Genomic DNA, 13,516 nt, shown 5'->3' on the forward strand with positions numbered 1-13,516 from the left:
TTTAAATGTCACTAATTATTCGTAGAACAACTAGAACTTTTGTAGTCACTGAGGAATCAAAGTGGTCTTAATAATGTTTTTTTTATATCGCTATATGCGTGGACGAGCTCACAGCCCACCTGGTGTTAGGTGGTTACTGGATCCCATAGACATTGACAACGTAAATGCCGCCACCCACCTTGAGATATAAGTTCTAAGGTCTCACGTTATGAAATGTTCTGTATTCATACCCATATAGTTTCATAGGTATTTCGAAGTCTGTAACAGAACCTAATCAAGTGTCCTCAATCAGGGCCATGTAGCTTCGCAAGCTATTTCAGGGGCTGACAGCCCGTCAAACGAACCCGTATCACGTCACCAGAGAATTAAACCCGTAAATTCGAGAGCAGCGTGGGCCAAAGCCACCGATATTGGGTGTGGACTAGGTACAGGCACGGAGAGTTTGTGGTACAAAACAAAAGGTTGCTGCGGTTTTGCGATTGACGAATGAAATTGTTAATTTGAATTTTTATTGAGGGACTGCAAAATAGTTTTTTTGAGAGGCCTTGAGAGGCTATTTCAGCTTCTCCTTGACGTGTAGGTGAGCTTAGGGGGCTCAAAGCGGAGTGTTGCTAACACTGGTCCTACCAAGAGCAGTGCTTCGCAGAATCTACCTCCGGATCGGAAACACGACCCACTGAGAAGATCCGGCGAGAAAGAATTAACATGAAGACAATAAAAAAAGCCAGATAAAACCGTAAAAGTAGTCTCTGTTAGATCTACGACTCGAGAAAGCTGATGAAAATGTACGGTTTTTTTAACAATGTTTATCGATTTCTGGGTAATTAATAAATTGATTTTAAAGACTATTTATTTATTTCATACCCACATTCAGTTTTCATTTAATCTAATTCACATTATAAAACTAAGAGTTTGTAATTGCTTTATCCGTTCCATATTTATGAGTCTCAAACTACATAATTTACAGGATTAGGTCATGCGTTACGGGCGATGGAAACGCGTATGAGACGAGAATAAATCTAAAATACGGAAGGTCTTCTAGAAAACATCTGGGTATCGAATGGTATCATCAAACAGGCAGTCGATACATCTCGCTGTTCGCTAATAACTTACACCACGGGCGAAGCTCTGGTCGGCGCAAGTGTTTGAGTAATCGTCATTAGCGACGCATTTAACTCGGTAGCTTTTACAATAAGGGCGACACTTGAGAGTTAGTTTGAATGCTCCAGTTTAAAGGACATGACCTCGAGACTCTGACGAGTCACGATCTTTTGCGTAAAGTTTCCGGAAACAATAAATTGTTTTGGCATCTCTTAATTCTCATATTTAGCTCTGTATTAATAAAAAACGTTTTGGGGAAAGAAAACTATTATGTTTAACTGTTAATTGGTGTTAAATATTTAATGTGGTCCGTGGACATCATCATCAAGCGTGCCTTCAGCCGGAGACATGACAGCTTCAGATAGAACGTTGGTATCCATGCCAGGTTATGTACTACGTAATGAAGTAATGAAAAACAACGTGGATAAAAAAAATATTGCACGATGTTCGTCCTGCATTGTGGAAGATATATTTGAACCTTTTTAGCGCTGAGCTTATTTTTACACATTTTGCAGAAATCGCTAAAGGATTTGTGATAAAAAGAACCGTACAAAAAACTGTAATATCAAGAGGATATAAAAATATGAAATTTATAGTTAGTTTGCAATTCAGGCACGTTTTAAGGTATTGCGTACCTTTTGTTGCGGGCTTAGAGCGCGGCGACCAAATCAAGAAATTCCGTAACGAAAATAAAATCTAACACCCCCACTCTGTTTACCATGTAGCTCGCGTTCAACACATTCACACGTAGCGCTTGTATAGTGTTTGTGAATAAGCGCGCGGCGTGACGTCGGACTGTATGCGCATCATGAAAAGTCTGCCCATCTCTCTCTCGTGCGGTCTAGCTTATGAGTGTAAAGGGGACAGTTAATGTTTTGCTTTTGTTAACGTTTATAAATATAGCGTGGTCTTATTTTATTATTGTTTTAATATTAAATAAATTATTGTCTAATTATAATTGCACAAGTTGCTTTACCGCGGCAGTCCCCGAGTGCAGAGAACAGAAGTTTTTATATTAGATATATACCTTTTTATCTTTTTATCGTAAGCACTTTCTGAATTATAATCATAAACGAATCTCTTCAAATTTATAAATTCCCTTGAATTTACAAATTAATTAGTCGACGTAAACAGTTACACTCGACCCTCGGACCTTAGTCTCGACGGAAAATAAAATCGTTCTTATTCAATCCTACACATTAGCCGGAGCTTTCGGTGAAAGGTTGCGAAAATCTTCATTTTAGTATCGACGCCCACTGAGCCGATCCGACGCGTCGGTGGTCACAGAACGGTCGGTGGTTACGAAAACAAACTGAGCGGAGTTTTGTTTATTGACTTAAAGTTGACAAGTGATTTATTTATTTATTTAATAAACAATGTTTCAACAGCATTTAACTAGACACAGGGTACAGAGGATGTTTTCCCAAACATGAGCCAATTAAAGAAACACATTATGTTTCCAAAAAAATTTAACATAATTAATGAACACAGGTAGTTCAACTAAGGTAAGACAGTTAAATAGGTAGATTAACTTTGTCGAATGATAACTTGCAGAATAAGTTTGAATCTGATTGTGTTGTGCCGATGTGTGTAAGTGCGTGTGAGTGTAATAAAGTGGTTGGTTTACCATTTTTATGGTGTTACCATAAAAATTAGATTGTTATGCGCCTTTATAAAAACTTTCACGACGAGCCTACACAGTCGGTCGGTTCGATATCCGTTTTAGCTATTTGACAACAGATGGCGTTACTCATACCGGCATAACAATATTGTCACTAACTGGTAATATTGAGGATTATTGTGAGGCCGTAAAGGCTTATGCCACCGGTTTGCCGGTTCGATTTTATGTCTTAAGTTGAGTTACACAATGGTATGGTGTCTAATAGGTCTGGTAACTAGTTAAGGTCGGGTCGTTAGTGAGTTCGTCGGGTAGCCATCTGTTAAGTCGTCGTTGCCTAATGGATAAACGTCCAGCTTTGGAATGAGCTCCCATTCACGGTGTTTCCTAAGCGCTATGACATATCCTTCTTCAAACGAGGTTTGTGGAAAGTACTTAACGGTAGCTTGCGCCTTGGCTCTACCCCTGGCATTGCTGACGTCCATGGGCGACGGCAACCACTCGTCATCAGTTGGGCCGTAGGCTCGTCTACCTACAAGGGCAATAAGAAACTGGCAAAAATTGTAATTTACGTAATTACTGGACACTTGAGACAGACCTCAAGTCTCGGTTGGTGGCGTCATTCCTGTTGTGATCTCTATGTGCTCCGGTAGCGACTTAACACTGGACAAGAGGGGAGGTACTGGTCAGAAATACTAAAACACTCCTTTTTCTAGTAAATATGAATTGATAAATTATTTAAAGTTCTATTATCGGTACCGTTGCAGCTTGTTGGCCGATGAACATTATTACTCCGGACCTTAAGAGCATCAAGTTAATGGAATTACCTTCATTTTCTGTGTATTTGGATAAATAAGGGCGGTACTAAGCATTCCAGTATGAAGGGCTGATTTTGTGTAGCCTCCCGTAAATGTACGCCAATTAATATAAAGGCTTTGAAAAGGATTTTTTAGTCATTGATTGAGAAATTCAAATAGAATTTTAGAATCAACTAATTAATAATTCTGTTGCTTTGGGTATTTGAATCGGGTTTGATACGACGTAAGCCGTATTGATGTATAATAATTACTGTATTAAATTGTATTAATTATAATATTTATAAAGGTTATTTTGTTATCTTCTATTATATAATGAGTCTCATTGATAGATAAACTTTGAGATGCAGCGATTTCGGATACGCGTAGCAGATGCTACGAATCGTAGACGTGTCTACGAGTTATGCCACCCGATGTCAAGGAGGTAGGATATTGTACTAGGTTGTTTTAAAATCAATTGTGAAGAAGTATTGTGAGCTAGTGGAAGGAGAGAGACCACGGGATCGTGGTCTCATGCGCTGGTGCGATCAGCGCAGCCGTCGTGGCCTAACGGATAAGACGTCCGGTGCATTCGTGTTGAGCGATGTACTGGTGTTCGAATCTCAGGCGGGTACCAATTTTTCTAATGAAATACGTACTCAACAAATGTTCACGATTGACTTCCACGGTGAAGGAATAACATCGTGTAATAAAAATGAAAGCCGTAAAATTATAATTTGCGTAATTACTGGTGGTAGGACTTCTTGTGAGTCCGCACGGGTAGGCACCACCACCCTGCCTATTTCTGCCGTGAAGCAGTTATGTGTTTCGGTTTGAAGGGTGGGGAAGCCGTTGTAATTATACTGAGACCTTAGAACTTATATCTCAAGGTGGGTGGCGCATTTACGTTGGGTATGTCTATGGGCTCCAGTAACCACTTAACACTAGGTGGGCTGTGAGCTTGTCCACCCAACTAAGCAATAAAAAAATAAAAATTAAGTAGACAATGGACTCCAGCATCAATGTCGTTATCCATTGCGTAGAGGACAGAAAAGAGTAAGGGAACATAGTAGAAACAAAAGTCCCACGTAAAGTTCCCAACCCATAGATAGCATAGAGAAACATGATATGAAAATTTTTAGTATTTATTTGTATTTAATCTTATGTAAGTCTATCTTATATTGTACTAGCGACCCGCCCTCGCTTCGCTTCGGAAACATTAAAACACACATGAAACCAAAAAAATAAAATATTTTATTTTTAAAAAAAAGTAGCCTATGTTCATCAGGGATAATGTCGGCTTCTAATGGAAAAAGAATTTTTCAAATCGGTCCAGTAGTTTCGGAGCCTATTCGAAACAAACAAACAAACAAATCTTTCCTCTTTATAATATTAGTATTAGTATAGAAGTATAGATTCATTTTTCACATGTGTATATAAGTATATATTTTTATGTAAGTTTATTAAGATATAGCAGCGTCCATGCTAGTTTGCTTATTCTTCTCCCTGCAAGGTTGCCTGGAAGAGATCGCTTTCAGCGATAATGCCACCGTCATTTATGTCACCGTCTATTATTTGTGTTATATGCTTACTCTGTACATGTGGTGTCAAATAAAGAGTTATATTATTATCTTATACCTTTAAACGAACAATTCTTGTATATTAATATATATGTATATAATCTGAATCTCGGAAACGGCTCCAACGATTTTCATATAATTTAGTATACAGGGGATTTCGGGGGCGATAAATCGATCTAGCTACGCTTTATTTTCACAAAATGTTGTTTTATTCGTGTTTTCAATAATCAACTCTTCCCGACATCTATTGGCGAATAATAATACTGTTCACGCAAATTCACATGTAATTATTACTCTGTAAAAACGAAATTGTTTATCTGTATTAGGTCAGTACGAAGCCGTAATAATCTATGTTAATGTTCAGTTTTACCATTCACTACTCTGTTCGCTCTCTGCCCAAGCGCCTCTCACGCGAACGGACGCGTCTTCAGTACACTTCAATCAGACTTGGAGGGTAGTTGGACATCTGTCAGATCACACGCGTTTCGATTATTTTTAGTGTTTTTCCCGTTTTTTCTGTGTTTTTAAGAATTGTGTTGCCCTATTTTTGTTGGTGGTGGATTAGTTTAAGTTTCATTTAACTGGTAAGTGTATTTTTTATGTCAATGTCGTCCTCGGTGGGCGAAAACGTCCCGCCGGACAGAGGGAGGTCTTCTTTGGATTCAGAGATGGACGATCTTTCTCTAATGCTTAATTCTCCTGTAAAAGCTTCACAAAAACGCCCTGCGGAAGACGTATTAAGCGTCCCAGAAAAAAGATCAGCTCCACATTTACCGGCAGCTGCCTCTAATCAACATACCTACACCCGGCCAGGTTTTGATAACAATTCAGTTCTTAATTACTCTGAAACTGACTCTGGCCCTTTTGTTGTCCATGTATCTCGTTCAGATGGTGACTTTGCCCCAGTTTCGAACCACACCCGTACCCTTAAAATTGCTCAAATTATTTACAATGGTAAGATCTCAGGGATAGATGAAATTAAAAACATGGGTAGAAATAGGGCTGCTATTATTTTTAAAACATATAACGAAGCGAATTCATTTTTAACAAACCCATTACTTTCATCTAACAAATTGTCAGCAATTATTCCACGCTTTCAAGTTACCAGGATGGGTGTCGTGAGACAAATTCCTGTAGAGTGGTCTCTTGAGGACCTAGTCTCATGGATTGAGTGTCGGTCTGTTTCAACCACCGTCATTAAAGCCAGAAGAATGAATAAGAAAAAGAAAATAGATGGAAAAACAGTATGGGAACCGACGGGTACAGTTGTCCTCTCTTTTCTTGGGCAAGTTCTTCCTAAACATGTATATTGTTGCAGCGTTTCCCTCCCTGTAAACATATATACTCTTCCCACTATTCAGTGTTTAAAGTGTTGTCGTTTTGGGCACATTCGTGATCAATGTCGATCGCAAGCCCGCTGCTCTCGATGCGCAGGCCCCCATGAAGGTAATTCTTGTAGTGTTTCAGAAAATAACATAACCTGCTTGTTCTGCTCTGGTTGTCATCCCGCCTCTGACCTGAAATGCCCCGAACATGCCCGTCAAAGATCAATTAAGATGGTTATGTCTGAAGAAAATATTAGTTATATTGAGGCAGCTCGCAGATTTCCTTCAGTCCGCACCTCCTATGCCGATGTTGCCAATTCTTCTCTTCCCCAAAAACCTATCTTCCTGAGCCGATCAGCTCCATCTTCAAATACCCTCCCGTCTTCCTCCCCCTCATCTTCTCGTCATACTCCGTCAACTTCATACAAAAAAACTGTTTTTATTGAAAAATCGTCTAAACCAATACTTTCCAAGTCTTATGATCGTCAAGCTCACAACGATATTATTAGCCCTCCTAACTCTTGTTTACCCAATGGTTGTGCTCTTAGCACTCCCACCCCCTGTGCCCCTGCTACAAATGATAATCTCGCGGAATTAATGTCAATGCTGCTTCTAAATATTTTATCAAAATTCAATGATATACTACCGAACAACGTCTTGATTCAGATTCACGCTTTAATCTCTAGTCTCGTCAACTCTCAACCAAAGCATAATGACGAAGGTCCTACAATGGAACTGTCGTAGTATCAGAAATAAAAAACAAGAAATAATTTATCTATCTAATCAATATAACCCTGTCCTCTTTGCTGTTGCGGAGTCATGGTTGAGACCGGATACTCTGCTTAGGGTGCCCGGGTTCTCGTGTCTCCGCGATGACAGAGACGACGGCTGGGCAGGAACTGCTATCTTGGTCAGAAGAAATATATCTTTTTCTCGCATTACCCTTCCTCCTCATTCCTCAGCAATTAACATTGTGGCAGTTCGCTGCTTTAACATCACAGTGGTCTCAGTGTACATCCCTCACCCTAACAGTAACCTTATTCAAGAATTTTCGACACTCGTAACCTCTCTTCCATGTCCTCTCTTAGTCTTAGGAGATTTTAATATACGCCATACAATGTGGGGTTCTGAGTTATGTGACTCAAATTCCTCATTATTTCTTGATAAACTTGATGAATTAAATTTGTGTCTACTTAATGATGGAACTCCCACCCGTAGAGTATCCCCATCCCAAAGTCCAAGTGCCCCAGACCTGTACTTGTCCTCTCCCTCTTTAGTTAACTCGATTTCTTGGTCTGTTCTGTCCAACTCCCATGGCAGTGATCATCTTCCAATATTACTAACTCTAGCCGATTCTTCCATCCCATCTTCAATTCCATATGAACCCCTTTTGAAATTCAGACTTAACAAGGCCGACTGGCAAAAGTATTCATCTTTAGTTCAAAATAATCTTGAATCTCTTCCTGATGCAAATGATGAAAATACTCTATTTTTGTACCTAGAATTTTGTTCCATTTTATCCTCCGCTGCCGAACTAACCATTCCTTTAAAGAATTCAGCTTCAAATAAAATTCCCTCACCAGCATGGTGGGATGCTGAATGCTCCCAAATAGTCCAAAAACGCAAGGAGGCTGAGTCTGAATTTTCTAAAATTCTCTCTTTAGAGAATTTCCTAGAATTTCAGAAAATTTCGGCCATCTCTAAAAGATTTTTGCGACAAAAGAAATCTCTTGCTTGGCGTAATTTTTGCGAGTCTCTCTCCCCAAGAACTCCTGCCTCCTTGATTTGGAAAAAAATAAAAGCATTTCGTAAATCACAATCTGATAATAATATTAATTCTAATTCCTTGTCTTGGCTTCCTGATTTTATCTCCAAACTCTGCCCACCCTTTGTGCCTTTTAAACCTTGTCCCTTAATTCCCTCCTCCGCCTCTAATGACCCCATGAATTCCAGCTTCTCATTTGCAGAACTATGCTGTGTTCTTGACAACCTCCGAGATTCAGCCCCAGGTATAGATGGCTTCCCGTACTCTTTTATAAAAAAATTATCTGACTCTTCTAAAAAAATCTTTCTAAATCTTTTAAATCATATATTTCTCTCCAGTTCTATTCCAGCCTCATGGAAAACTCAATTGATAATCCCAATTCTAAAACCAGGCAAGGATCCAGCTCAATCTTGTTCATATAGACCTATTGCTCTCTCGAGTGTGCTAGCTAAAATTATGGAACATTTGATAAAAAATCGTCTAGAATGGATAGTTGAAAACAGGTCTATTCTCCCTAATAGTCAGTTTGGCTTTAGACGAGGTTACGGAACATTGGACAGCCTGAGCCTCCTCACTTCAGATATTCGTGTTGCATTCTCTCAAAATCGTCATGTTATAGCAGTTTTTCTAGATATTTCCTCTGCATACGACAATGTCGACCTTCATTTACTTAGACAAAAACTTATTAACCTGAATATGCCTCCTAGAATTGTGAATTTTATCTTCAATTTGTTTTATGACAGATCTATTATAGTTCGCATCTTAGGTGAAAATTCTTCTCATCGAACCTGGAAAGGTCTACCTCAGGGTTCTGTTCTCAGTCCTCTGCTTTATAATATTTACACTGCTATTTTAGATACTACTGTGAACCGTTTTTGCCGTATCCTCCAATATGCTGACGATATTGCCCTCTGTACCATATCTAATTCTTTCTCACAAGCTTGTAATTGTCTAAATTCTGCTTTGTTTAACCTGAATTCTTGGTTGAATGATCACTGCTTATCCCTGTCCATCCCTAAATGTTCTGCGGTTGCTTTCTCCCGTAAGAGAGTTATCCCTGAAATAAATATTGAAATTTGTAACCAATCTATTCCAGTCTTGAGTAAAGTTAAGTTTTTGGGCATTCTCTTGGATTCTAAACTCTCCGGTGTTCACCATTTAAACTATATCTGTAATAAAGTTGAGAAGAGCATCAATGTTCTACGCGCACTCTCCGGTGTTAAGTGGGGTTCACATCCTTACAGCCAGAAGCTTCTTTATAATGCTTTAATTAGAAGTCACTTTGACTATGGTTGCTTTGTTTTGGAGCCTTGTAATAAAATGGCACTTACAAAACTAAATCGTATTCAATCAAAATGGCTCAGAATCATCTCTGGCGCCATGAAATCTTCCCCTATAAATGCCCTACAAGTTGAATGTTTTGAACCTCCTTTAGCCTTGCGTAGACAGTTTCTAGCTGATAGATTTTTCTACAAAGTAATTTCTCTCTCAAACCACCCCCTTTTAGCTCTACTTTCCCAACTTGCTCAACTGACCGAAACCTCTAGATACTGGCGTCATAAATCTGTACCTCCTCTTGTCAACTCGTATAAGAAACTGCAAAATTTAGCTTCTCCAATTTCTCAATATGATAAATTCCCCCTCTTTCTTTTCTCTTTTGACTGTCTTTTATTTCGTCCCACTACCTTCTTGAATATTGGGATCCATAAAGACTCCCCAGGAGCAAATTTACAATTTCAGAACATAGTACAACTACAATGGCCTAATCATTATCACCTATTCACTGATGCATCTAAACTATCCCAAAATGGTCCTGTAGGTGCTGCGGTATGGATCCCCAAGTTTAAAATCTCCCTAAAATACAAACTCCCTCAGACTTCCTCTGTGTACTCTGGTGAAGCTGTTGCTCTTTTAGAAGCAGCTCTTTTTATTAAAACCCGCGGTCTAAGTAAATCGGTAATTTTTTCGGACTCCTTAAGCTGTCTTCAAGACATAACTAAATTTCCATCGCATTCAAAAGTCAATTTTGAAATTATATTAAAAATTAAAGAAACTCTGTTTCAATGTCACTGCTCCGGACTTGATGTCACTCTCGTCTGGATCCCAAGTCATAGCGGAATTTGTGGGAATGAGCTTGCTGACTCCTGTGCCAAGGAGGCTGTTGTTATGGGCTGTAACAAGTATAACAAAATTTTTCCTCGAGATTTACATTCTCTGGCAAAATCTGATGTGCTTCAATCTTGGAATGAAAGCTGGCAGATTTCTCGTCAGTCAGTAGGTAAGCATTATGGTAACTTGCGACCGACCCTGCCCTCTAAGCCTTGGTTTTCCTCCCACTGCCATCTTCCTAAAAAAATTGTCTCAGCTATAATCCGTCTTAGACTTGGCCATGTTTGCTCCCCTGTTTTTCTTGCCAAAATTAGAGTCCGTGACCATTCTCTTTGTGAGTGTGGATTAGATGAGGGTACCCTGGATCACATTTTCTTCGACTGCCCCAATATCGTATCCCCTCTTTATGATATCCTTCCCAACGACATTCCCCGACCTATTAATATTAATTGTTTATTAACTTTAGTCTATTCTAAACATGTAAATATTCTGTGTAAATTTTTATCTGCTAATAATATTTATCTCTAAAGTAGTTAGTCTAACATATATTTGTTTGTGCTGTTCTTAAAACCACAGATTCGCGTATGGAAAAACCGATCAAATTTACTTGTATTTAGATTTAGTAATTTTTTCCCTCTCTAAGCACCTGTCATTTTTGCAAATACTTTGACATTGGCAAAATCAATGCCAAAGGCGTTGGAGCCAAATTATCTAAAAGAAGAAGAATCAGACTTGAATATAATTAAATGTTCTAATTCAGACTAAATACAATTGTTCATAAGAAGTCAGTGCTTTTATTACTCAGACTATCAGTAGGCTGCATGCGATCCAGCCGAGCCCGTCTGGTGGCCCATGAAATTCAGTAACAACGCTCATTCGACCACCATATTCAACAAATACTATTTTTCTTAATTGAGGGCAACTAACCGCTTTAAAGACACAACAAGATGGCGTTATCAAAAAAAAAAAAAAACGAGCAAAGCCCGGTCATCGTCTAGTTATTATTAAACAAGGAGGAAAAGGAGTAATAATTAAAACGTGGGTACATTAAAAATACGATGCAAGATACAGAAAATTTTCGCTGGTCGTACCAAAAAGCCTTGAATGGGAAAATCGTATAATTTTTCAAAGCGCGCAGGAGAAACGCGATAGGCACGTGTTGTTGCCGACCCGATTTGCTCTGAACATAACAGTGAAGAATAGCCCGGGAATTTATCAGCACACAGATGACAGGGAAACTTGAGAGAATTGGCGAATTCTTTTTTGTTTTTTTTTGTTGTTGTTGTTATTTTTCGGTGTGCGGATGATCTGTGATTTTTTTTTGTACCAAAACTGGTGATCCGGTTAGCTTGAATTTAGTTCGAAACGTATTAATTTGAGATTATTTGTGTTTTTTTTTTATCAAATCTATAGATATAAATATGAATTGCTGTTCGTCAGTCTCGTTAAAACTCGAGAACGGCTAGATCGATTTGGCTAATTTTGGTCTTGAATTATGGAATGTCAAGATAAGCTTTAAAAGGTAGATAAATGAATGAAAATGCTCGGAATAAAATAAAAATAACCTATTTGTTTTTCCTTTGATGTGTCTCCCGTCGGACGGATTCCTTTTGTTTGTTTTAAGTTTATTTTATACAAAAGTTTAGGTCTTTTATTTATCGATTGAGGCACTACGAAGTCTGCCGGGTCAGGTAGTTAATAATAATTTCTGTTGTAGGTATCAATCATCATTAAATAAAATTAAAGTCCTTCTGTCCTAAAGGTTAAGACGCTCGGTAGATTCGTGTCATGCGACTCTGCCAGTGTTCGAATCCCACGGACATGTAGCAATTTTTGTAATGAAACACATACGTACTTAATAAATGTTCACGATTGACTTCGACGGTGAAGGAATGATATCTTATAAAACTTATAATGGTGGTAATTACTTATGAGCCCGCACGGATGCGTAACACCATCAGCCTACCTACTTCCAATAATGCGTTTCGATCTGAAGAGTGGGGCAGCCGTTGTGCTCTGAAACTTAGACTTGGAATTCATGTCCCAAGATGGGTGGCTTTTACGTTGTTCATGCCTATGGACTCTCGTAACCACTTAACACAGAGTCGTGGCCGAGTCCACCCATCTTAGAAATCTATATGTCGGAGACAATCATTAGTTTGGTAGCTAAACGAAACGCAGCACGATTCCCGAGAGATGGCAGCACGATTGCGGTATCGTCAGAACTAAGCTAACTTCGTGCTACGACAGAGCCTAGCCGATGGAGGCGCATAGACGCCATCACACTTACCAACCAGCCTTCTTGAAGAGCGGTGCCTCCGTCCTAAGAACTGTCATTCGTTTTCGTTTGCTAACGTCAAGAGAAGATTTCTAAATTGTTCTAAGACAACAAACGTGATTGGTGTACTCAATATTTGTCTTAGCTCGATCACCTTATTCGCCCCTACGATGTCTGACGATGGTGTTAATAATTGTGGCTTCTCCGACATATACATAAACTAGCGAACCGCCTTCGCTTCGCTTCGGAAGCTAATTTATTATTGATTTCTCCACTATTTAATGGATGTTTTTATACATATAAACCTTCCTCTTCAATCACTCTATCTATTAAAAAAAACCGCATCAAAATCCGTTACGTAGTTTTAAATATTTAAGCATACATAGGGAGGGAGAGAAAGCGACTTTGTTTTATACTATGTAGTGATGAAAACATCAAACTACTTCTAGTTTGATATATACCAGGTACTTACTTTAGGGTGATCCCTCACTGGAACCACGACTCGCACGCAGACCTTGACGGGCTTGTCTCGCGTGATGTCCAGCATTCTCCTATCGCCTCTCCATTCACCTTTGAACAACACGTAAGAGCCTTTAGTATTTGACCTTGGTTGATCGAGATACTGGAGCCCATAGACATCAGCAACGTAAATTGCGCCACCCGCCTTGAGACACGAGCTTTAAGTCTGTTATAGATTAGAAAGGCTGCCTCACTCTTCAAACCGGAAGGCGTTACCGCTGCACGGCAGATATGAGGGTGGTTTTATCTACCAGCGCAAGCTCACATGACATGTTATTCTTACATCGCGGAAGACATTCGTGAACATGTGTTAAGTGCGTATGTTTTTGGCACTAGATCGAGCTCCTGAAGGTCTTAGATAAGAGTCGAAGTCAGTGTATTACATAACGACGGTCCTGTGCTTCAAAGCGGTCTGCAGGACTGCGTC

The 13,516-nt window shown here is 39.2% G+C and overlaps 1 protein-coding gene across 9 annotated transcripts in view; it reads right to left on the bottom strand.

Moving 5' to 3' along the window:
- LOC101740004 (KH domain-containing, RNA-binding, signal transduction-associated protein 2) overlaps window positions 1-13,516 on the bottom strand; it is a 284,259-nt gene that overhangs the window by 46,424 nt on the left and 224,319 nt on the right. For all 9 annotated transcript variants that reach the window (XR_009975857.1, XR_009975858.1, XR_009975856.1 and 6 more), the window contains one exon: window positions 13,043-13,140. Coding sequence is in view for 4 of the 9 variants with exons in the window: in XM_062674445.1 (XP_062530429.1) it covers window positions 13,043-13,140 (98 nt within the window). In the remaining 5 variants the exon portion in view is untranslated. The remainder of the gene's footprint in view (window positions 1-13,042; window positions 13,141-13,516) is intronic.

This window comes from Bombyx mori, chromosome 20, assembly GCF_030269925.1.
Source record: "Bombyx mori chromosome 20, ASM3026992v2".
NCBI lineage: Eukaryota > Metazoa > Arthropoda > Insecta > Lepidoptera > Bombycidae > Bombyx > Bombyx mori.